The following is a 25185-nucleotide window of genomic DNA, read 5'->3' as shown; positions in this document are numbered from 1 at the left end:
GGCATCAAGTCTAAGTAGAGTCTCAAGTCCAAGTAGAGTCTCAAGTCTTTGTTCTCAAGTCTAAGTAGAGTATCAAGTCTTTGGCATCAAGTCCAAGTAGAGTCTCAAGTCTTTGGCATCAAGTCCAAGTAGAGTCTCAAGTCTTTGGCATCAAGTCCAAGTAGAGTCTCAAGTCTTTGTTCTCAAGTCCAAGTAGAGTCTCAAGTCTTTGGCATCAAGTCTAAGTAGAGTATCAAGTATTTGTTCTCAAGTCCAAGTAGAGTCTCAAGTCTTTGTTCTCAAGTCCAAGTAGAGTATCAAGTCTTTGGCATCAAGTCTAAGTAGAGTATCAAGTCTTTGGCATCAAGTCTAAGTAGAGTATCAAGTCTTTGGCATCAAGTCTAAGTAGAGTCTCAAGTCCAAGTAGAGTCTCAAGTCTAAGTAGAGTATCAAGTCTTTGTTCTCAAGTCCAAGTAGAGTCTCAAGTATTTGGCATCTAGTCCAAGTAGAGTCTCAGGTCTAAGTAGAGTCTCAAGTCTTTGGCATCAAGTCCAAGTAGAGTCTCAAGTCTAAGTAGAGTCTCAAGTCCAAGTAGAGTCTCAAGTCTTTGGCATAAAGTCTAAGTAGAGTCTCAAGTCTTTGGCATCAAGTCCAAGTAGAGTCTCAAGTCTTTGGCATCAAGTCCAAGTAGAGTCTCAAGTCTTTGGCATCAAGTCTAAGTAGAGTCTCAAGTCTTTGGCATCAAGTCCAAGTAGAGTCTCAAGTCTTTGTTCTCAAGTCCAAGTAGAGTCTCAAGTCTTTGTTCTCAAGTCCAAGTAGAGTCTCAAGTCTTTGGCATCAAGTCTAAGTAGAGTATCAAGTCTTTGGCATCAAGTCTAAGTAGAGTCTCAAGTCCAAGTAGAGTCTCAAGTCTTTGTTCTCAAGTCCAAGTAGAGTATCAAGTCTTTGGCATCAAGTCTAAGTAGAGTATCAAGTCTTTGGCATCAAGTCCAAGTAGAGTCTCAAGTCTTTGGCATCAAGTCCAAGTAGAGTCTCAAGTCCTTGGCATCAAGTCCAAGTAAAGTCTCAAGTCTTTGGCATCAAGTCCAAGTAGAGTCTCAAGTCTTTGACATCAAGTCCAAGTAGAGTCTCAAGTCTTTGGTATCAAGTCTAAGTAGAGTATCAAGTCTTTGGCATCAAGTCTAAGTAGAGTCTCAAGTCTTTGGCATCAAGTCTAAGTAGAGTCTCAAGTCTTTGGCATCAAGTCCAAGTAGTGTCTCAAGTCTTTGGTATCAAGTCTAAGTAGAGTCTCAAGTCTTTGGCATCAAGTCTAAGTAGAGTATCAAGTCTTTGTTCTCAAGTCCAAGTAGAGTATCAAGTCTTTGGCATCAAGTCTAAGTAGAGTCTCAAGTATTTGGCATCAAGTCCAAGTAGAGTCTCAAGTATTTGGCATCAAGTCTAAGTAGAGTCTCAAGTCTTTGGCATCAAGTCCAAGTAGAGTCTCAAGTCTTTGGCATCAAGTCTAAGTAGAGTCTCAAGTCTTTGGCATCAAGTCCAAGTAGAGTCTCAAGTCTTTGGCATCAAGTCCAAGTAGAGTCTCAAGTCCAAGTAGAGTCTCAAGTCCAAGTAGAGTCTCAAGTCTTTGGTATCAAGTCCAAGTAGAGTCTCAAGTCTTTGGCATCAAGTCCAAGTAGAGTCTCAAGTCTTTGGCATAAAGTCTAAGTAGAGTCTCAAGTCTTTGGCATCAAGTCCAAGTAGAGTCTCAAGTCTTTGGCATCAAGTCCAAGTAGAGTCTCAAGTCTTTGGCATCAAGTCCAAGTAGAGTCTCAAGTCCAAGTAGAGTCTCAAGTCTTTGGCATCAAGTCCAAGTAGAGTCTCAAGTCTTTGGCATCAAGTCCAAGTACAGTCTCAAGTCTTTGTTCTCAAGTCCAAGTAGAGTCTCAAGTCTTTGGTATCAAGTCTAAGTAGAGTCTCAAGTCTTTGGCATCAAGTCCAAGTAGAGTCTCAAGTCTTTGGCATCAAGTCCAAGTAGAGTCTCAAGTCTTTGGCATCAAGTCTAAGTAGAGTATCAAGTCTTTGGCATCAAGTCTAAGTAGAGTCTCAAGTCCAAGTAGAGTCTCAAGTCTTTGGCATCAAGTCCAAGTAGAGTCTCAAGTCTTGGGCATCAAGTCCAAGTAGAGTCTCAAGTCCAAGTAGAGTCTCAAGTCTTTGGCATAAAGTCTAAGTAGAGTCTCAAGTCTTTGGCATCAAGTCCAAGTAGAGTCTCAAGTCTTGGGCATCAAGTCCAAGTAGAGTCTCAAGTCCAAGTAGAGTCTCAAGTCTTTGGCATAAAGTCTAAGTAGAGTCTCAAGTCTTTGGCATCAAGTCCAAGTAGAGTCTCAAGTCTTTGGCATCAAGTCCAAGTAGAGTCTCAAGTCTTTGGCATCAAGTCCAAGTAGAGTCTCAAGTCCAAGTAGAGTCTCAAGTCTTTGGCATCAAGTCCAAGTAGAGTCTCAAGTCTTTGGCATCAAGTCCAAGTAGAGTCTCAAGTCTTTGGCATCAAGTCCAAGTAGAGTCTCAAGTCTTTGTTCTCAAGTCCAAGTAGAGTCTCAAGTCTTTGGCATCAAGTCCAAGTAGAGTCTCAAGTCTTTGTTCTCAAGTCCAAGTAGAGTCTCAAGTCTTTGGCATCAAGTCCAAGTAGAGTATCAAGTATTTGTTCTCAAGTCCAAGTAGAGTCTCAAGTCTTTGTTCTCAAATCCAAGTAGAGTATCAAGTCTTTGGCATCAAGTCTAAGTAGAGTATCAAGTCTTTGGCATCAAGTCTAAGTAGAGTATCAAGTCTTTGGCATCAAGTCTAAGTAGAGTCTCAAGTCCAAGTAGAGTCTCAAGTCTAAGTAGAGTCTCAAGTCTTTGGCATCAAGTCCAAGTAGAGTCTCAAGTCTTTGGCATCTAGTCCAAGTAGAGTCTCAGGTCTAAGTAGAGTCTCAAGTCTTTGGCATCAAGTCCAAGTAGAGTCTCAAGTCTAAGTAGAGTCTCAAGTCCAAGTAGAGTCTCAAGTCTTTGGCATAAAGTCCAAGTAGAGTCTCAAGTCTTTGGCATAAAGTCTAAGTAGAGTCTCAAGTCTTTGGCATCAAGTCCAAGTAGAGTCTCAAGTCTTTGGCATAAAGTCTAAGTAGAGTCTCAAGTCTTTGGCATCAAGTCCAAGTAGAGTCTCAAGTCTTTGGCATCAAGTCCAAATAGAGTCTCAAGTCTTTGGCATCAAGTCTAAGTAGAGTCTCAAGTCTTTGGCATCAAGTCCAAGTAGAGTCTCAAGTCTTTGTTCTCAAGTCCAAGTAGAGTCTCAAGTCTTTGTTCTCAAGTCCAAGTAGAGTCTCAAGTCTTTGGCATCAAGTCTAAGTAGAGTATCAAGTCTTTGGCATCAAGTCTAAGTAGAGTCTCAAGTCCAAGTAGAGTCTCAAGTCTTTGTTCTCAAGTCTAAGTAGAGTATCAAGTCTTTGGCATCAAGTCCAAGTAGAGTCTCAAGTCTTTGGCATCAAGTCCAAGTAGAGTCTCAAGTCTTTGGCATCAAGTCCAAGTAGAGTCTCAAGTCTTTGTTCTCAAGTCCAAGTAGAGTCTCAAGTCTTTGGCATCAAGTCTAAGTAGAGTATCAAGTATTTGTTCTCAAGTCCAAGTAGAGTCTCAAGTCTTTGTTCTCAAGTCCAAGTAGAGTATCAAGTCTTTGGCATCAAGTCTAAGTAGAGTATCAAGTCTTTGGCATCAAGTCTAAGTAGAGTATCAAGTCTTTGGCATCAAGTCTAAGTAGAGTCTCAAGTCCAAGTAGAGTCTCAAGTCTAAGTAGAGTATCAAGTCTTTGTTCTCAAGTCCAAGTAGAGTCTCAAGTCTTTGGCATCAAGTCCAAGTAGAGTCTCAAGTATTTGGCATCTAGTCCAAGTAGAGTCTCAGGTCTAAGTAGAGTCTCAAGTCTTTGGCATCAAGTCCAAGTAGAGTCTCAAGTCTAAGTAGAGTCTCAAGTCCAAGTAGAGTCTCAAGTCTTTGGCATAAAGTCTAAGTAGAGTCTCAAGTCTTTGGCATCAAGTCCAAGTAGAGTCTCAAGTCTTTGGCATCAAGTCCAAGTAGAGTCTCAAGTCTTTGGCATCAAGTCTAAGTAGAGTCTCAAGTCTTTGGCATCAAGTCCAAGTAGAGTCTCAAGTCTTTGTTCTCAAGTCCAAGTAGAGTCTCAAGTCTTTGTTCTCAAGTCCAAGTAGAGTCTCAAGTCTTTGGCATCAAGTCTAAGTAGAGTATCAAGTCTTTGGCATCAAGTCTAAGTAGAGTCTCAAGTCCAAGTAGAGTCTCAAGTCTTTGTTCTCAAGTCCAAGTAGAGTATCAAGTCTTTGGCATCAAGTCTAAGTAGAGTATCAAGTCTTTGGCATCAAGTCCAAGTAGAGTCTCAAGTCTTTGGCATCAAGTCCAAGTAGAGTCTCAAGTCCTTGGCATCAAGTCCAAGTAAAGTCTCAAGTCTTTGGCATCAAGTCCAAGTAGAGTCTCAAGTCTTTGACATCAAGTCCAAGTAGAGTCTCAAGTCTTTGGTATCAAGTCTAAGTAGAGTATCAAGTCTTTGGCATCAAGTCTAAGTAGAGTCTCAAGTCTTTGGCATCAAGTCTAAGTAGAGTCTCAAGTCTTTGGCATCAAGTCCAAGTAGAGTCTCAAGTCTTTGGTATCAAGTCTAAGTAGAGTCTCAAGTCTTTGGCATCAAGTCTAAGTAGAGTATCAAGTCTTTGTTCTCAAGTCCAAGTAGAGTATCAAGTCTTTGGCATCAAGTCTAAGTAGAGTCTCAAGTATTTGGCATCAAGTCCAAGTAGAGTCTCAAGTATTTGGCATCAAGTCTAAGTAGAGTCTCAAGTCTTTGGCATCAAGTCCAAGTAGAGTCTCAAGTCTTTGGCATCAAGTCTAAGTAGAGTCTCAAGTCTAAGTAGAGTATCAAGTCTTTGTTCTTAAAGCAGATATCAGTGGAATGTTTTTGTTAATATAAGTCCTAAATAGTCCTATTTTCCGTCAGCAATCACTTACATGAAGTATTTCAGCCTAAACACGAGTCTCTCCGTCACTCTGCTCTGCTGTAACCCGAGGAGAAAATTTTCCTTGTGGGATACAAGTGTTATCCAATGAGGGGAGAGAACGGCATGAAGGGCTGTGTGTGCAGCCAAGGGATGCGCGTGAATGTGGTGACGTAGCACGAGGACCAATTGATGCCTGACAAGGGCGGGGGCTGCTAACTCATGGTGCGTTCAAGGAAACTCGTACTTTGTGTTTTTCCTTCCTGTGAAGTCATACCAGTTCGATCTGGTACGAGTTCACGGGTCGGAAGTTACGAGTGGCCGTTATAGGGAACTTTCACAGACAACAGGACGGTAAAAACACGAGCTACGGGTTACCTGGAACGCTACCAAGTCGTAGTTGTGACTTGAAGCTGTAACTTACGGTTTCAAAAGCCTGCCTTGAACACAGCATTAGCCGAAACGGCCGTGCCGCTGTTATCTGCTTTAAGTCCAAGTAGAGTCTCAAGTCTTTGGCATCAAGTCCAAGTAGAGTCTCAAGTCTTTGGCATCAAGTCCAAGTAGAGTCTCAAGTCTTTGGCATCAAGTCAGATGTAAATCTGCTCCAACGCGCTGAACTGAACTTCTTACTGACGACAACACAAAGATGATTCAACTGACACCGAACACTGAGACGTTTTAATGGTTTCATATATTTATTGTTTGTTTTAATATTTTTATTGTTCATATTTATAAAAAAAAACAACAACACATTTTTCTTTCAGGAATGTTTCCATGACAACGTCTCTTGAGATGAATAGGCTCCACCCACCCAGCGCTCTGAGGGGGAGGATTGGTTGATGATCTTGTTGTCACGGTAACTGATGAACCTTCTCACACAGGAAACAGTCACAGGTTTTCATAATAAAAGCCTCAGTTCTTCCAGCGGATTTGCTGAAAGAGAAGAAACAGTCGGTGACGTGTGAGAGAAGAAGGAGAAGATGAAGATGAAGATGAAGACTCCTCCTCTTCCTCACCTGGTTGTCAAGGAGCTCGTTGATCTTCCTCTCCTCCGCTGATCCTCTCTCCACCTTCCCCCGGTATCCTAGCAACTGCTGCCGGTCCTTCAGGTCCCGGTACGTCTGATTGGCCGAGAGACACGTCAGGACTCATGACATCACAGCCCCTTTGATAAATAAGCCCCGCCCCCCTGAGTGGCTGTGATTGGCCGTTGTGACTCACGTTGATGACGATGTCGTGACACTTGTGTCTCTGAGCGAGGACGATCCGCAGCTCGGCGTCGTCCACCAGCGCCACGTACTCCTGCAGCACCTGTCGACCAATCACAGCACAGCACACACCTGTCAGCCAATCACAGCACAGCACACACACCTGTCGGCCAATCACAGCACAGCACACAGCTGTCAGCCAATCATAGCACAGCACACAGCTGTCAGCCAATCACAGCACACGCTGCTCACTGACAGAGGTGGGAGAAAGTCCCTATGTTGTAAGTCTCAAGTCTCAAGTCTTTGGCATCAAGTCCAAGTAGAGTCTCAAGTCTTTTTTTGATTTGATCAAGCAAGTCTTAAGTCATCAAAATCGGGACTTGAGTCCAAGTCAAGTCTCAAGTATCAACTCGAAGCCCCACCTCTGCTCACTGAGGCCACGCCCCCTCCCCACGCCACATGACACAGGCCACGCCCCCCCCACACACACACACCCACGCTACAGCCCCCCCCCACCCCACAGGCCCCTCCCCCTCACCCGTGTGGGGGCGGAGTTCTTGTGCAGCACGTCGACCACGCGGTGGAAGCCGAGCGGAGACTTCTTCCTGGCGAAGCCGAGCCAGTTCCTGCCGGTGAACAGAGCGTCCAGGTCCGACCACGCCTTCAGCTTCGCCCTCGCCGCCAGCGCCGTCACAAAGTACTGCTTCTCTGACACCTGGTCAGGGGTCAGAGGTCACAGGTCAGAAGACAGAGGTCAGAGGTCACAGGTCACACACACGCCTGACATCCAACAGGAGGCGGTTCTCACCTTAAAGGTCTGGCGGACGTTCAGAGGACTGCTGAAGGTTCCCTGCAGCGGAGCAGAACCAGTTTTATTAGTATAGTATTATTATACAAGTTATTTTGTCTGTAAAAAAAAAAAGAATTCAAAATTGCGCGTGCAGTAACAAGGGAGATAGAGCCGTATCGCCCGTAATTAGCTCAGCTCAAACGCTGGAAGTGTATGGGTAGTGTTAGCCTGCCTCCACCTAAAGTCGCTAATTAGCTTAGCTCAAACGCTGGAAGCGTATAGGTAGTGTTAGCCTGCCTCCACCTAAAGTCGCTAATTAGCTTAGCTAGTGGCAGAAACAGCAGTAGTACTACCGTTACCATGACGACACTGACCTCGGGCTCGCCGTAGTGGTAGAAGCAGCAGTAGTACAGCGTTGTGACCAGCGGCATGTTGAGGATCGAAGCTCTCCGTGGAAACTTCTGGAAGACCTCCACCTTCCCGCCGCGCTCCGCCTGCCTGTCTGTCGCCTAGCAACCAGAGAGAGAAGAAGTCACCATGGAGCTAAACCGGTTCAGTCTGAGATGAACCAGTTTAAACCAGTTTCTGACCTCAATGATGATCTGTCTCTCCAGGAGAGTGTAGTGGTCCTGGACGTGAGCCGCGTCCTCGGGACTGAACGGGAGACTGGAGACAAACAGACAACAATCATCTGTAAACAACTAGCTATAAACAACTAGCTGTAAAACAACTAGCTGTAAAACAACTAGCTGTATAACAACTAGCTGTATAACAACTAGCTGTGTAACAACTAGCCGTATAACAACTAGCTATAAACAACTAGCCGTATAACAACTAGCCGTAAAACAACTAGCCGTATAACAACTAGCTATAAACAACTAGCCGTATAACAACTAGCCGTATAACAACTAGCTATAAACAACTAGCCGTATAACAACTAGCCGTATAACAACTAGCCGTATAACAACTACCTATAAACAACTAGCCGTAAAACAACTAGCCGTATAACAACTAGCCGTATAACAACTAGCTATAAACAACTAGCTATAAACAACTAGCCGTATAACAACTAGCCGTAAAACAACTAGCCGTAAAACAACTAGCCGTATAACAACTAGCTATAAACAACTAGCTATAAACAACTAGCCGTATAACAACTAGCCGTATAACAACTAGCTATAAACAACTAGCTGTAAAACAACTAGCTGTATAACAACTAGCTGTATAACAACTAGCCGTATAACAACTAGCTATAAACAACTAGCCGTATAACAACTAGCCGTAAAACAACTAGCCGTATAACAACTAGCTATAAACAACTAGCCGTAAGACAACTAGCCGTATGACAACTAGCCGTAAAACAACTAGCCGTATAACAACTAGCTATAAACAACTAGCCGTAAGACAACTAGCCGTATGACAACTAGCCGTAAAACAACTAGCCGTATAACAACTAGCCGTAGAACAACTTGCCGTAAAACAACTAGCCATAGAACAACTAGCCGTATAACAACTAGCCGTATAACAACTAGCCGTAGAGCAACTAGCCGTAAAACAACTAGCCGTAGAGCAACTAGCCGTAAAACAACTAGCCTTAAAACAACTAGCCGTAAAACAACTAGCCGTAGAGCAACTAGCCGTAAAACAACTAGCCGTATAACAACTAGCTATAAACAACTAGCCGTAAAACAACTAGCCGTAAAACAACTAGCCGTAGAGCAACTAGCCGTAAAACAACTAGCCGTAAAACAACTAGCCGTAAAACAACTAGCCGTATAACAACTAGCTGTAAACAACTAGCTATAAAACAACTAGCTTAGCTATAAAACAACTAGCTGTATAACAACTAGCTGTAAAACAACTAGCCATATAACAACTAGCTATAAACAACTAGCTGTAAAACAACTAGCTATAAACAACTAGCTGTAAAACAACTAGCCGTATAACAACTAGCCGTAGAGCAACTAGCTATAAAACAACTAGTTTAGCTGTATAACAACTAGCCGTAGAGCAACTAGCTATATAACAACTAGCTATATAACAACTAGCCGTAAAACAACTAGCCGTAGAGCAACTAGCTATATAACAACTAGCTATATAACAACTAGCCGTAAAACAACTAGCCGTTTTACAAGCGTCTCTCACCTGAGGCAGCTCTTCAGGAAGTCCCGCCTCTTGTTTTCGTCTGCGATGCTCAGGTGTTCTTTATACTGCAGCAGCTGTTGCCATGGAAACAGAAGAGCAGAAAGTGAGTCAGCATCCTGTCGGTCGGTCGCCATGACGCCACGTGACGTTAGCAGAAAGTGCTACGTACCGCTACGTCCTCCGTCCTGCCGAGAGCTCTGAGGACAGACAGAGAGACAGTGTCAAGACAGACAGACAGACAGAGAGAGAGACAGGTGAGACAGACAGGTGAGACAGTGAGACAGACGGACAGACAGGTAGTCAGACAGACAGGTAGTCAGACAGACAGACAGACAGACAGACAGACAGGTGAGACAGACAGGTGGACAGAGAGACAGTCAGACAGTCAGACAGACAGACAGACAGACAGACAGGTAGACAGACAGACAGGTAGACAGACAGACAGACAGACGGACAGACAGACAGGTAGTCAGACAGACAGACAGACGGACAGACAGACAGACAGACAGACAGGTGAGACAGACAGGTGGACAGAGAGACAGGTAGACAGACAGACAGACAGACGGACAGACAGACAGGTAGTCAGACAGACAGACAGACAGGTGAGACAGACAGGTGGACAGAGAGACAGTCAGACAGACAGACAGACAGACAGACAGGTAGTCAGACAGACAGACAGACGGACAGACAGACAGACAGACAGACAGGTGAGACAGACAGGTGGACAGAGAGACAGGTAGACAGACAGACAGACAGACGGACAGACAGACAGGTAGTCAGACAGACAGACAGACAGGTGAGACAGACAGGTGGACAGAGAGACAGTCAGACAGACGGACAGACAGACAGGTAGTCAGACAGACAGACAGACAGACAGACAGACAGACAGACAGACAGACAGACAGACAGACAGACAGACGGAGAGACAGACAGACAGACAGACAGACAGACAGACAGACAGACAGACAGACAGACAGACAGACAGACAGGCAGACAGGTAGTCAGACAGACAGGTATCTCTACCTCAGCAGCTCCATCAGTCTCCTCTGGTCTCTCGTCTCCGTCAGGAAGTGGATGAAATGTCTCAGAGCCGTTTGTCTGTTCTCCAGCTCCCGGAACAAAACCTCTGGACACAAACACAGACACAGAGTGGTCAGATGGACCGGACCGGACCGGACCGAACCGGACCGGACCATGAGCGTCCACCACTCACCTTTACTCAGAGTCCTCTTCAAATAAATCAGGATCTGAAAAAGAAACGTTGTGGTCAGTTGTTTTCATAAAGTTGTTAATAAAGTTTTCAGATGTTTTCATAAAGTTGTTAATAAAGTTTTCAGATGTTTTCATGAAGTTGTTAATAAAGTTTTCAGTTTTTTCATAAAGTTGTTGATAAAGTTTTCAGATGTTTTCATAAAGTTGTTGATAAAGGTTGTGTCCGAAATCACTCACTCATTCCCTCCTCCCTACTCCCTATATAGTGAATTCAATATAGTGGACTATATAGTGGACTCACTGGTCAAATAAAAAAACACTTTCGGACACTACTCCGCCGCACAGTTAATGACGTATTACGTCGCGTAATTAAAACGTTCCGACAGCGATTGTAACAGCTGGTGCAGGTACCATGGATACAACCATGGCAACGGCCGGTGTAGAGGAGTAAAGCAATATATTCAGCGGTAATATATATATATTTAAGCATCAAAGATGTTCAATCAAACCCACATAGTTTGAAACAACATTCAAAACACACACAGCCAGTGTCACAACTAAGCATAATGTCCGCTAGCTTAATGCTAACGTTAATGTAAAACACCATAGACGGGCTAACAGAAATTAGCATCGCTATCCAGAGTCTGTGGTCAGTTTATAACGCTTGTTAGGAAATTTGCTCTGACGTTTGTTGTGGGAGTCTGTGGAAGCTGCAACCGGACAACTCTGGCAGCCTGGACACATTTACTGAGGCTGCTGCACTACTGCATTTATTTGGTAGCTACACCGGTCACTACTGCATTTATTTGGTAGCTACACCGGTCACTACTTCATTTATTTGGTAGCTACACCGGTCACTACTTCATTTATTTGGTAGCTACACCGGTCACTACTGCATTTATTTGGTAGCTACACCGGTCACTACTGCATTTATTTGGTAGCTACACCGGTCACTACTTCATTTATTTGGTAGCTACACCGGTCACTACTTCATTTATTTGGTAGCTACACCGGTCACTACTGCATTTATTTGGTAGCTACACCGGTCACTACTTCATTTATTTGGTAGCTACACCGGTCACTACTTCATTTATTTGGTAGCTACACCGGTCACTACTTCATTTATTTGGTAGCTACACCGGTCACTACTGCATTTATTTGGTAGCTACACCGGTCACTACTTCATTTATTTGGTAGCTACACCGGTCACTACTGCATTTATTTGGTAGCTACACCGGTCACTACTTCATTTATTTGGTAGCTACACCGGTCACTACTGCATTTATTTGGTAGCTACACCTGTCACTACTGCATTTATTTGGTAGCTACACCGGTCACTACTGCATTTATTTGGTAGCTACACCTGTCACTACTTATTTGGTAGCTACACCTGTCACTACTGCATTTATTTGGTAGCTACACCGGTCACTACTTCATTTATTTGGTAGCTACACCGGTCACTACTGCATTTATTTGGTAGCTACACCGGTCACTACTTCATTTATTTGGTAGCTACACCGGTCACTACTTCATTTATTTGGTAGCTACACCGGTCACTACTTCATTTATTTGGTAGCTACACCGGTCACTACTGCATTTATTTGGTAGCTACACCTGTCACTACTTCATTTATTTGGTAGCTACACCGGTCACTACTGCATTTATTTGGTAGCTACACCGGTCACTACTGCATTTATTTGGTAGCTACACCGGTCACTACTGCATTTATTTGGTAGCTACACCTGTCACTACTTATTTGGTAGCTACACCTGTCACTACTTATTTGGTAGCTACACCATGGATGTATTATATTAACGAGCTACACCGGTTGTTCTGGACTGGTGTGTTAACGGCGTCGATCCGTGACCGCAATGCATGATGGGATATCTTTCTCTGGTTAGTGACCATCGGATGTTCACTACATTTCGCGGTGAATTGTGGGATAGATTCAGTGCACTATATAGTGAACATTAATAATCACTAAACATTCGGACACCACTACAAAATGGCGTGGTCACTATATAGTGCACTATATAGTGAGTAGGGGGTGATTTCGGACACAGCCAAAGTTTTCAGATGTTCTCATAAAGTTGTTAATAAAGTTTTCAGTTGTTTTCATGAAGTTGTTAATAAAGTTTTCAGATGTTTTCATAAAGTTGTTAATAAAGTTTTCAGATGTGGTTGTAAATGAAGTTACCGCGGTGATGACGTTTCCATCGTGAGCGCTGACGGCGAAGTCCAGCAGCAGCAGTTTGTCCTGAAGAGAACGAAACTTCTCCAGAGAAACGACCTGAAGACACACACACGGTTACACAACTACTGTAGTACTGTTGTAGTATATATATACAGTATATATACTACTACAGTACTACATATACACACTACATATATATATGAAGAGTTCATTTGCAAAAGCAGATAAGTGCCATTTTGAAAAAAATGAGCTGAGGCTTTGTAATTATTCTTTGCATAGTGTTGTTTTCAATAAAACTTTATTTTTGTGAGATCTGTCTGTTTTGTTACATCTCAAAGTCACTCAACTTTGGTTTGACTGATTTCACCTTATGGAAATAAAAAATAAAAAATGAAGATTCTAGAATTTTTTTAAAACGGAGTTATCTGCTTTTGTAAATGAACTCTTCATATATACTCTGTAGTACTCTGCAGTAGTACTGCAGTACTTTGTGTTCTCACCTTCCCCTGCTGCATCCTGTGAACCGTCTCCTCAGGCGACCAATCACCAACATAGTCCTGACGTCATCATGATGACATCATCATTCACACAAAGAAAAGAAACGTTTACAGATTGGGATTAACAAACTACAACCAGATTAACAGTCTATAACCAGATTAACAGACTACAACCAGATTAACAGACTACAACTAGATTAACAAACTATAACCAGATTAACAGTCTATAACCAGATTAACAGACTATAACCAGATTAACAGTCTACAACCAGATTAACAGTCTACAACCAGATTAACAGTCTACAACCAGATTAACAGACAATAACCAGATTAACAGACTATAACCAGATTAACAGTCTACAACCAGATTAACAGATTATAACCAGATTAACAGACTATAACCAGATTAACAGACTATAACCAGATTAACAGACTATAACCAGATTAACAAACTACAACCAGATTAACAGACTATAACCAGATTAACAGTCTACAACCAGATTAACAGTCTACAACCAGATTAACAAACTACAACCAGATTAACAGTCTACAACCAGATTAACAGTCTACAACCAGATTAACAGTCTACAACCAGATTAACAGACTATAACCAGATTAACAAACTACAACCAGATTAACAGTCTATAACCAGATTAACAGTCTACAACCAGATTAACAGTCTACAACCAGATTAACAAACTACAACCAGATTAACAGTCTACAACCAGATTAACAGTCTACAACCAGATTAACAGACAATAACCAGATTAACAGACTATAACCAGATTAACAGTCTACAACCAGATTAACAGTCTACAACCAGATTAACAGACTATAACCAGATTAACAGACTATAACCAGATTAACAGACTATAACCAGATTAACAGTCTACAACCAGATTAACAGATTATAACCAGATTAACAGACTATAACCAGATTAACAGACTATAACCAGATTAACAAACTACAACCAGATTAACAGACTATAACCAGATTAACAAACTACAACCAGATTAACAGTCTATAACCAGATTAACAGTCTACAACCAGATTAACAGTCTACAACCAGATTAACAAACTACAACCAGATTAACAGTCTACAACCAGATTAACAGTCTACAACCAGATTAACAGACAATAACCAGATTAACAGACTATAACCAGATTAACAGTCTACAACCAGATTAACAGATTATAACCAGATTAACAGTCTATAACCAGATTAACAGTCTATAACCAGATTAACAGTCTATAACCAGATTATAACCAGATTAACAGTCTATAACCAGATTAACAATCTATAACCAGACTATAACCAGATTAACAAACTACAACCAGATTAACAGACTATAACCAGATTAACAGTCTATAACCAGATTAACAGTCTATAACCAGATTAACAAACTACAACCAGATTAACAGACTATAACCAGATTAACAGACTACAACCAGATTAACAGACTATAACCAGATTAACAAACTACAACCAGATTAACAGACTATAACCAGATTAACAGACTACAACCAGATTAACAGACTATAACCAGATTGACAGACTACAACCAGATTAACGGTCTATAACCAGATTAACAAACTACAATCAGATTAACAGTCTACAACCAGATTAACAGACTACAACCAGATTAACAGACTACAACCAGATTAACAGACTATAACCAGATTGACAGACTACAACCAGATTAACGGTCTATAACCAGATTAACAAACTACAACCAGATTAACAGTCTACAACCAGATTAACAGACTACAACCAGATTAAGAGACTATAACCAGATTGACAGACTACAACCAGATTAACGGTCTATAACCAGATTAACAAACTACAATCAGATTAACAGACTATAACCAGATTAACAGACTATAACCATATTAACAGACTACAACCAGATTAACAGATTATAACCAGATTAACAGTCTACAACCAGATTAAAAGACTGTAACCAGATTAACAGATCATAACCAGATTAACAGTCTATAACCAGATTAACAGTCTATAACCAGATTAACAGTCTATAACCAGATTATAACCAGATTAACAGTCTATAACCAGATTAACAATCTATAACCAGACTATAACCAGATTAACAAACTACAACCAGATTAACAATCTATAACCAGATTAACAGATTATAACCAGATTAACAGACTATAACCAGATTAACAGTCTATAACCAGATTAACAGACTATAACCAGATTAACAGTCTACAACCAGATTAACAGTCTACAACCAGATTAACAGTCTACAACCAGATTAACAGACAATAACCAGATTAACAGACTATAACCAGATTAACAGTCTACAACCAGATTAACAGATTATAACCAGATTAACAGACTATAACCAGATTAACAGACTATAACCAGATTAACAAACTACAACCAGATTAACAGACTATAACCAGATTAACAGTCTACAACCAGATTAACAAACTACAACCAGATTAACAGTCTACAACCAGATTAACAGACTATAACCAGATTAACAAACTACAACCAGATTAACAGTCTATAACCAGATTAACAGTCTACAACCAGATTAACAGTCTACAACCAGATTAACAAACTACAACCAGATTAACAGTCTACAACCAGATTAACAGTCTACAACCAGATTAACAGACAATAACCAGATTAACAGACTATAACCAGATTAACAGTCTACAACCAGATTAACAGATTATAACCAGATTAACAGTCTATAACCAGATTAACAGTCTATAACCAGATTAACAGTCTATAACCAGATTATAACCAGATTAACAGTCTATAACCAGATTAACAATCTATAACCAGACTATAACCAGATTAACAAACTACAACCAGATTAACAGACTATAACCAGATTAACAGTCTATAACCAGATTAACAGTCTATAACCAGATTAACAAACTACAACCAGATTAACAGACTATAACCAGATTAACAGACTACAACCAGATTAACAGACTATAACCAGATTGACAGACTACAACCAGATTAACGGTCTATAACCAGATTAACAAACTACAATCAGATTAACAGTCTACAACCAGATTAACAGACTACAACCAGATTAACAGACTACAACCAGATTAACAGACTATAACCAGATTGACAGACTACAACCAGATTAACGGTCTATAACCAGATTAACAAACTACAACCAGATTAACAGTCTACAACCAGATTAACAGACAATAACCAGATTAACAGACTATAACCAGATTAACAGTCTACAACCAGATTAACAGATTATAACCAGATTAACAGACTATAACCAGATTAACAGACTATAACCAGATTAACAAACTACAACCAGATTAACAGTCTACAACCAGATTAACAGTCTACAACCAGATTAACAGTCTACAACCAGATTAACAGACTATAACCAGATTAACAAACTACAACCAGATTAACAGTCTATAACCAGATTAACAGTCTACAACCAGATTAACAGTCTACAACCAGATTAACAAACTACAACCAGATTAACAGTCTACAACCAGATTAACAGTCTACAACCAGATTAACAGACAATAACCAGATTAACAGACTATAACCAGATTAACAGTCTACAACCAGATTAACAGATTATAACCAGATTAACAGTCTATAACCAGATTAACAGTCTATAACCAGATTAACAGTCTATAACCAGATTATAACCAGATTAACAGACTATAACCAGATTAACAGACTATAACCAGATTAACAAACTACAACCAGATTAACAGACTATAACCAGATTAACAGTCTATAACCAGATTAACAGTCTATAACCAGATTAACAAACTACAACCAGATTAACAGACTATAACCAGATTAACAGACTACAACCAGATTAACAGACTATAACCAGATTGACAGACTACAACCAGATTAACGGTCTATAACCAGATTAACAAACTACAATCAGATTAACAGTCTACAACCAGATTAACAGACTACAACCAGATTAACAGACTACAACCAGATTAACAGACTATAACCAGATTGACAGACTACAACCAGATTAACAGTCTACAACCAGATTAACAGTCTACAACCAGATTAACAGACAATAACCAGATTAACAGACTATAACCAGATTAACAGTCTACAACCAGATTAACAGATTATAACCAGATTAACAGACTATAACCAGATTAACAGACTATAACCAGATTAACAAACTACAACCAGATTAACAGACTATAACCAGATTAACAGTCTACAACCAGATTAACAAACTACAACCAGATTAACAGTCTACAACCAGATTAACAGTCTACAACCAGATTAACAGACTATAACCAGATTAACAAACTACAACCAGATTAACAGTCTATAACCAGATTAACAGTCTACAACCAGATTAACAGTCTACAACCAGATTAACAAACTACAACCAGATTAACAGTCTACAACCAGATTAACAGTCTACAACCAGATTAACAGACAATAACCAGATTAACAGACTATAACCAGATTAACAGTCTACAACCAGATTAACAGATTATAACCAGATTAACAGTCTATAACCAGATTAACAGTCTATAACCAGATTAACAGTCTATAACCAGATTATAACCAGATTAACAGTCTATAACCAGATTAACAATCTATAACCAGACTATAACCAGATTAACAAACTACAACCAGATTAACAGACTACAACCAGATTAACAGTCTATAACCAGATTAACAGTCTATAACCAGATTAACAAACTACAACCAGATTAACAGACTATAACCAGATTAACAGACTACAACCAGATTAACAGACTATAACCAGATTGACAGACTACAACCAGATTAACGGTCTATAACCAGATTAACAAACTACAATCAGATTAACAGTCTACAACCAGATTAACAGACTACAACCAGATTAACAGACTACAACCAGATTAACAGACTATAACCAGATTGACAGACTACAACCAGATTAACGGTCTATAACCAGATTAACAAACTACAACCAGATTAACAGTCTACAACCAGATTAACAGACAATAACCAGATTAACAGACTATAACCAGATTAACAGTCTACAACCAGATTAACAGATTATAACCAGATTAACAGACTATAACCAGATTAACAGACTATAACCAGATTAACAAACTACAACCAGATTAACAGTCTACAACCAGATTAACAGTCTACAACCAGATTAACAGTCTACAACCAGATTAACAGACTATAACCAGATTAACAAACTACAACCAGATTAACAGTCTATAACCAGATTAACAGTCTACAACCAGATTAACAGTCTACAACCAGATTAACAAACTACAACCAGATTAACAGTCTACAACCAGATTAACAGTCTACAACCAGATTAACAGACAATAACCAGATTAACAGACTATAACCAGATTAACAGTCTACAACCAGATTAACAGATTATAACCAGATTAACAGTCTATAACCAGATTAACAGTCTATAACCAGATTAACAGTCTATAACCAGATTATAACCAGATTAACAGTCTATAACCAGATTAACAATCTATAACCAGACTATAACCAGATTAACAAACTACAACCAGATTAACAGACTATAACCAGATTAACAGTCTATAACCAGATTAACAGTCTATAACCAGATTAACAGTCTATAACCAGATTAACAGTCTATAACCAGATTATAACCAGATTAACAGTCTATAACCAGATTAACAATCTATAACCAGACTATAACCAGATTGACAGACTACAACCAGATTAACGGTCTATAACCAGATTAACAAACTACAACCAGATTAACAGTCTACAACCAGATTAACAGACTACAACCAGATTAAGAGACTATAACCAGATTGACAGACTACAACCAGATTAACGGTCTATAACCAGATTAACAAACTACAATCAGATTAACAGACTATAACCAGATTAACAGACTATAACCATATTAACAGACTACAACCAGATTAACAGATTATAACCAGATTAACAGTCTACAACCAGATTAAAAGACTGTAACCAGATTAACAGATCATAACCAGATTAACAGTCTATAACCAGATTAACAGTCTATAACCAGATTAACAGTCTATAACCAGATTATAACCAGATTAACAGTCTATAACCAGATTAACAATCTATAACCAGACTATAACCAGATTAACAAACTACAACCAGATTAACAGACTATAACCAGATTAACAGTCTATAACCAGATTAACAGTCTATAACCAGATTAACAGTCTATAACCAGATTAACAAACTACAACCAGATTAACAGACTATAACCAGATTAACAGTCTATAACCAGATTAACAGTCTATAACCAGATTAACAGTCTATAACCAGATTAACAGTCTATAACCAGATTAACAGTCTATAACCAGATTAACAAACTACAACCAGATTAACAGTCTACAACCAGATTAACAGACTACAACCAGATTAAGAGACTATAACCAGATTGACAGACTACAACCAGATTAACGGTCTATAACCAGATTAACAAACTACAATCAGATTAACAGACTATAACCAGATTAACAGACTATAACCATATTAACAGACTACAACCAGATTAACAGATTATAACCAGATTAACAGTCTACAACCAGATTAAAAGACTGTAACCAGATTAACAGATCATAACCAGATTAACAGTCTATAACCAGATTAACAGATTATAACCAGATTAACAGTCTACAACCAGATTAACAGTCTACAACCAGATTAACAGTCTATAACCAGATTAACAGACTATAATCAGATTAACAGTCTATAACCAGATTAACAGACTATAATCAGATTAACAGTCTATAACCAGATTAACAGACTATAATCAGATTAACAGTCTATAACCAGATTAACAGACTATAATCAGATTAACAGTCTATAACCAGATTACCATATTATAACCAGATTACCAGACTATAACCAGATTACCAGACTGTAACCAGATTAACAGACTATAACCAGATTAACAAACTACAATCAGATTAACAGACTATAACCAGATTAACAAACTACAACCAGATTAACAGTCTATAACCAGATTAACAAACTACAATCAGATTAACAAACTACCACCAGATTAACAGTCTATAACCATATTACCAGTCTATAACCAGATTAACAGACTATAACCAGATTAAAAGACTACAACCAGATTAACAGATTATAACCAGATTAACAGTCTACAACCAGATTAAAAGACTGTAACCAGATTAACAGACTATAACCAGATTAACAGTCTACAACCAGATTAACAGATTATAACCAGATTAACAGTCTATAACCAGATTACCAGATTATAACCAGACTAACAGTCTATAACCAGATTACCAGGCTTCCTGTTACCTTGTATTCAGATTTAGGTTTCCTCAGCTCTGGAGCGTAGAGTCTGGAGGACGAATCACTGAGAGCTGCAACACAGAAACACCATCAACTCTGTCTCTCTATTGTGTGTTACTATGGTTACGTACTGTTACGTATGGTTACGTATTGTTACGTATTATTACATATTGTTACGTATTATTACATATTGTTACATATTGTTACGTATTGTTACGTATTGTTACGTATCGTTACGTAACTTCTCCCAGACAGACTGTTACGTATGGTTACGTATGGTTACATATTGTTACGTATTGTTACGTATTATTACGTATTGTTACGTATTGTTACGTATCGTTACGTAACTTCTCCCAGACAGACTGTTACGTATGGTTACGTATGGTTACATATTGTTACGTATTGTTACGTATTATTACGTATTGTTACGTATTGTTACGTATCGTAGCGTAACTTCTCCCAGACTGTCAACAGTTGATGGTGTGTCTCACCGTCAGGCAGCGAGGGGGCGTGGCCTCTGGTTTTTCCTGCAGAGGAAGCAGATCAGTCTGTGAACACGGGAACTTCTTCATCATGTGACCTCATCATGTGACCTCATCATGTGACCTCACCATGTGACCTCACCATGTGACCTCATCATGTGACCTCACCATGTGACCTCATCATGTGACCTCATCATGTGACCTCATCATGTGACCTCACCATGTGACCTCATCATGTGACCTCATCATGTGACCTCATCATGTGACCTCATCATGTGACCTCATCATGTGACCTCATCATGTGACCTCATCATGTGACCTCATCATGTGACTGACCTTTGAACAGCGAGCTCAGCGAGTATCCTGATTGGCTCTTGCTGATGGGCGTGGCGTCGGCGTTGATCCGGGGGAAGGCGTGTTCCGTCCTCTGATTGGACGCTGCTGCCGTCTCTCGGACCGACCAGGAGATACCTGCGGACACACAAGCAGCAGGTGAAGCCTCTGGGCCAATCAGAGCGCAGCATTCAGCTGAGGTGAGAGGGGGCGGGGCCTCACTGCCGACTGGCTCTCCGCTCCAGCTGACTCTCTCCACCTCGTCCTCGTCCTCGTCCTGCTCCACCAGCCGCATGAGGCTGTTCACCGCCTGCCTCGACTCCTGCAGCTAAACAACAACAACAACAACACATCAACAACAACAACAACAACACAACACCGCCTGCCTCGACTCCTGCAGCTACAACATGACAACACAACAACACAACATACTGCTTATCCTCTCCTGAACTCTGGACAGAGATCTAGGCTTCCTCTGTGCAGCACCATCCATACCAACATCCCTCTGTGTCTGTATCAACCAGCTTCTCCACAGCAGGAAATGACTGGGATGTTTCTGTATACGACCACAGGCTACGTGTCTATGGAAATGAATGTATTATGAGTCAAACTATGGACACATGTGAGTGAATGGGTTAATGTATGTTTGAGGTTATGTGATGCTGATATGAATGTATATTTATGATTCCAGTTAGAGTAGCGGTGACGACGTGTTCCCACTTGAACTGATCCGTTGCTCCTCTGCTTCTAATATTCACATTTCTCTTCTTGAAGTTTTATACTGAGTCGGTGAAACTTCAGTGTGTCAAAATAATTATGAGACATAGTGCTACAAAAGAAACACAAAATAAAACATTCACATTGATTGTTAGTTAGTCTACGCTCCATCAAAACACAAAAAGCCACTGAGTGCAATGTAAAAATGCCGGGCGCTGCCCCTAAATTACCCAGGATGCATCAGTCATTCTCTCTGGTCTATAGGGTTAGCTATAACTATAACTATAGGTATATAGGTAGAGGTGTAGCTATAGGTATAGCTAGAGGGTTAGCTATAACTATAACTATAGGTATATAGGTAGAGGTGTAGCTATAGGTATATAGGTAGAGGTGTAGCTATAGGTATAGCTAGAGGGTTAGCTATAACTATAACTATAGGTATATAGGTAGAGGTGTAGCTATAGGTATATAGGTAGAGGTGTAGCTATAGGTATATAGGTAGAGGTGTAGCTATAGGTATAGCTAGAGGGTTAGCTATAACTATAACTATAGGTATATAGGTAGAGGTGTAGCTATAGGTATAGCTAGAGGGTTAGCTATAACTATAACTATAGGTATATAGGTAGAGGTGTAGCTATAGGTATAGCTAGAGGGTTAGCTATAACTATAACTATAGGTATATAGGTAGAGGTGTAGCTATAGGTATATAGGTAGAGGTGTAGCTATAGGTATATAGGTAGAGGTGTAGCTATAGGTATATAGGTAGAGGTGTAGCTATAGGTATAGCTAGAGGGTTAGCTCTAACTATAACTATAGGTATATAGGTAGAGGTGTAGCTATAGGTATAGCTAGAGGGTCAGGTGCAGCTGTATAATGAGATAACAAAATAAAAACATGTATAATGTGAATATAATGATAATATTGAACATGGTCTCACCCGGCTGTACTCGTCGTCCTCATCGTCGAAGGTGAAGGCTTTGAACTTGGAGCTGTTCCAGTAGTCTTCCTCATCAGGTTTACTCTTCATCATCTGCACACACACACACAACTTTATTAACACTGTCAACACGAACAGGAGCAATAAAACCTGCAGCAGCTGTTAGCTCTGTTAGCTCTGCTGCTAATGGACCATTAACACTGTGTGTGTGTGTGTCTGTGTGTGTGTGTGTGTGTGTGTGTGTGTGTGTGTGTGTGTCTGTGTGTGTGTGTGTGTGTGTGTGTGTGTGTGTGTGTGTGTGTGTGTGTGTGTGTGTGTGTGTCTGTGTGTGTGTGTGTGTGTGTGTGTGTGTGTCTCTGTGTGTGTGTGTGTGTGTGTGTGTGTGTGTGTGTCTGTGTGTGTGTGTGTGTGTGTGTGTCTGTGTGTGTGTGTGTGTGTCTCTGTGTGTGTGTGTGTGTGTGTGTGTGTGTGTGTGTGTGTCTGTGTGTGTGTGTGTGTGTGTGTGTGTGTGTGTGTGTGTGTGTGTGTGTGTGTGTGTGTGTGTGTGTGTGTGTGTGTGTGTGATGAGCAGCTGCAGGTTCATTGTATTGTAATGCAGTAACAATATCATCTCATCTTCTCACTGGATTGTGTTCATTCAGATGTAACAGAAGAAATAAAATAAAAAATGACAAAAAAAACAAGTTTTTATTTTTATTTTTTACTACAACATGTTCCTGTGTATTAGTGTATCTGTGGTAACAAACAGCTGATAGAAGCTGAACCGTGTGGAGGAGGCTTCTGCTCCTCAGAACCAGGTCCAGATGGATCCACATGGAGCTGGACTCACAGGTAAACCTCATCTCCTCTCTGATTGGCTCTAATGAAGTCACGTGATGGAGATGAGGAAGGAATTCTTTATTGGTTAAACTGAACTTTTCTTTCAGCTGTTCCACAAACATAAAACATAAAACATCTGGACGACACCTACAGGGTTCCTACAGCTTAAGCCAAGTTAAATTTAAGACTTTTTAAGACGTTTTTAAAGCCACTTGAAATGAAATTTAAGACTGACTTCATAATAAACACAAATGCAAAAAAAACAAAAAAAAAAAAAAACGTCACCACATCTATAACATAGGGTTAGGGACAATTTTACCCACTTTCCTATGTGATCCAAGGTAAAGTGACTGCTACATGAATGATTGGAGGCGGGGGGGGACTGAATTGGGAGCTGGTGGCGGTAAGAAATTTAGCGTTGACGGCCGCCACTAACTTCACTATGTCAGAATGTTACCAGTTATTTTGAGATTTGAGACTAATTACAATCATAAAATCCCATTTACCAAGTGTTAACATTTTTAAGACGTTTGAAAAATTGATTTAAGACATTTTAATGCCAATTAAGGCCTTGTTTTTAGATGAATTAATTCAATGCCTTTTAAGACTTTTTAAGGATCAGTAAGAACCCTGACTAAAGAGTCTGAACCAAACCTGGACTCAATGTTCATCACATTTCAACACTGAGCCATGAAGTCGATCTCCATCATCGTGTTTCCATGCCGACCCACCACGACAGATCATCTGATTCATCTGCTGGAGTGAAGTGAATCATCTGTAACGCTGCGTTCATACCAAACACATTGACAGCGTCAGCAGCATCAGCAGCACGGGCAGCAGACGCTCTCAACGCTCTGTTCAGCTCAGCGGCCGGCGGACAAAGGGGCGGGACTTTCAAGTAGCAGGGAAGATGTGTCCAATCAGGCGCTCTGAGTTTCTCCCACTGTGAGACTCAAGTAGAGTCTCAAGTCTTTAGCATCAAGTCCAAGAAGAGTCTCAAGTCTTTAGCATCAAGTCCAAGTAGAGTCTCAAGTCTTTGGCATCAAGTCTAAGTAGAGTCCCAAGTCTTTGGCATCAAGTCTAAGTAGAGTCTCAAGTCTTTGGCATCAAGTCTAAGTAGAGTCCCAAGTCTTTGGCATCAAGTCCAAGTAGAGTCTCAAGTCTTTGGTATCAAGTCTAAGTAGAGTCTCAAGTCTTTGGCATCTAGTCCAAGTAGAGTTTCAAGTCTTTAGCATCAAGTCCAAGTAGAGTCCCAAGTCTTTGGCATCAAGTCCAAGTAGAGTCTCAAGTCTTTGCTCTCAATTCCAAGTAGAGTTTCAAGTCTTTAGCATCAAGTCCAAGTACAGTCTCAAGTCTTTGGCATCAAGTCCAAGTAGAGTCTCAAGTCTTTGGCATCAAGTCCAAGTAGAGTCTCAAGTCTTTGGTATCTAGTCCAAGTAGAGTCTCGAGTCTTTAGCATCTAGTCCAAGTAGAGTCTCGAGTCTTTGGCATCAAGTCCAAGTAGAGTCTCAAGTCTTTGGCATCAAGTCCAAGTAAAGTAGAGTCCAAGTAGAGTCTCAAGTCTTTGGCATC

The 25185-nt window shown here is 40.3% G+C and overlaps 1 protein-coding gene across 1 annotated transcript; it reads right to left on the bottom strand.

Annotated features, from left to right (window-relative positions):
* Positions 1-5690: 5690 nt before the first annotated feature.
* On the bottom strand, positions 5691-23337 carry vipas39 (VPS33B interacting protein, apical-basolateral polarity regulator, spe-39 homolog). Its single transcript, XM_085770765.1, is given in 18 exon segments — positions 5691-5977; positions 5980-6090; positions 6191-6280; positions 6716-6892; positions 6986-7027; positions 7342-7476; positions 7558-7633; positions 9113-9186; positions 9282-9309; positions 10136-10238; positions 10326-10359; positions 12522-12614; positions 13019-13075; positions 20332-20396; positions 20817-20852; positions 21144-21278; positions 21363-21468; positions 22795-23337. Coding segments are annotated over 18 exon segments (1551 nt in total). The 5' UTR covers positions 22888-23337; the 3' UTR covers positions 5691-5881.
* Positions 23338-25185: the final 1848 nt, after the last annotated feature.

This window comes from Trachurus japonicus, chromosome 24 (assembly GCF_045865225.1).
Source record: "Trachurus japonicus isolate A0001 chromosome 24, Traja_1.0".
Lineage (NCBI taxonomy): Eukaryota > Metazoa > Chordata > Actinopteri > Carangiformes > Carangidae > Trachurus > Trachurus japonicus.
Note: the sequence above shows the minus strand (reverse complement) of the source record. Positions and strands in the feature narration are given on the sequence as shown.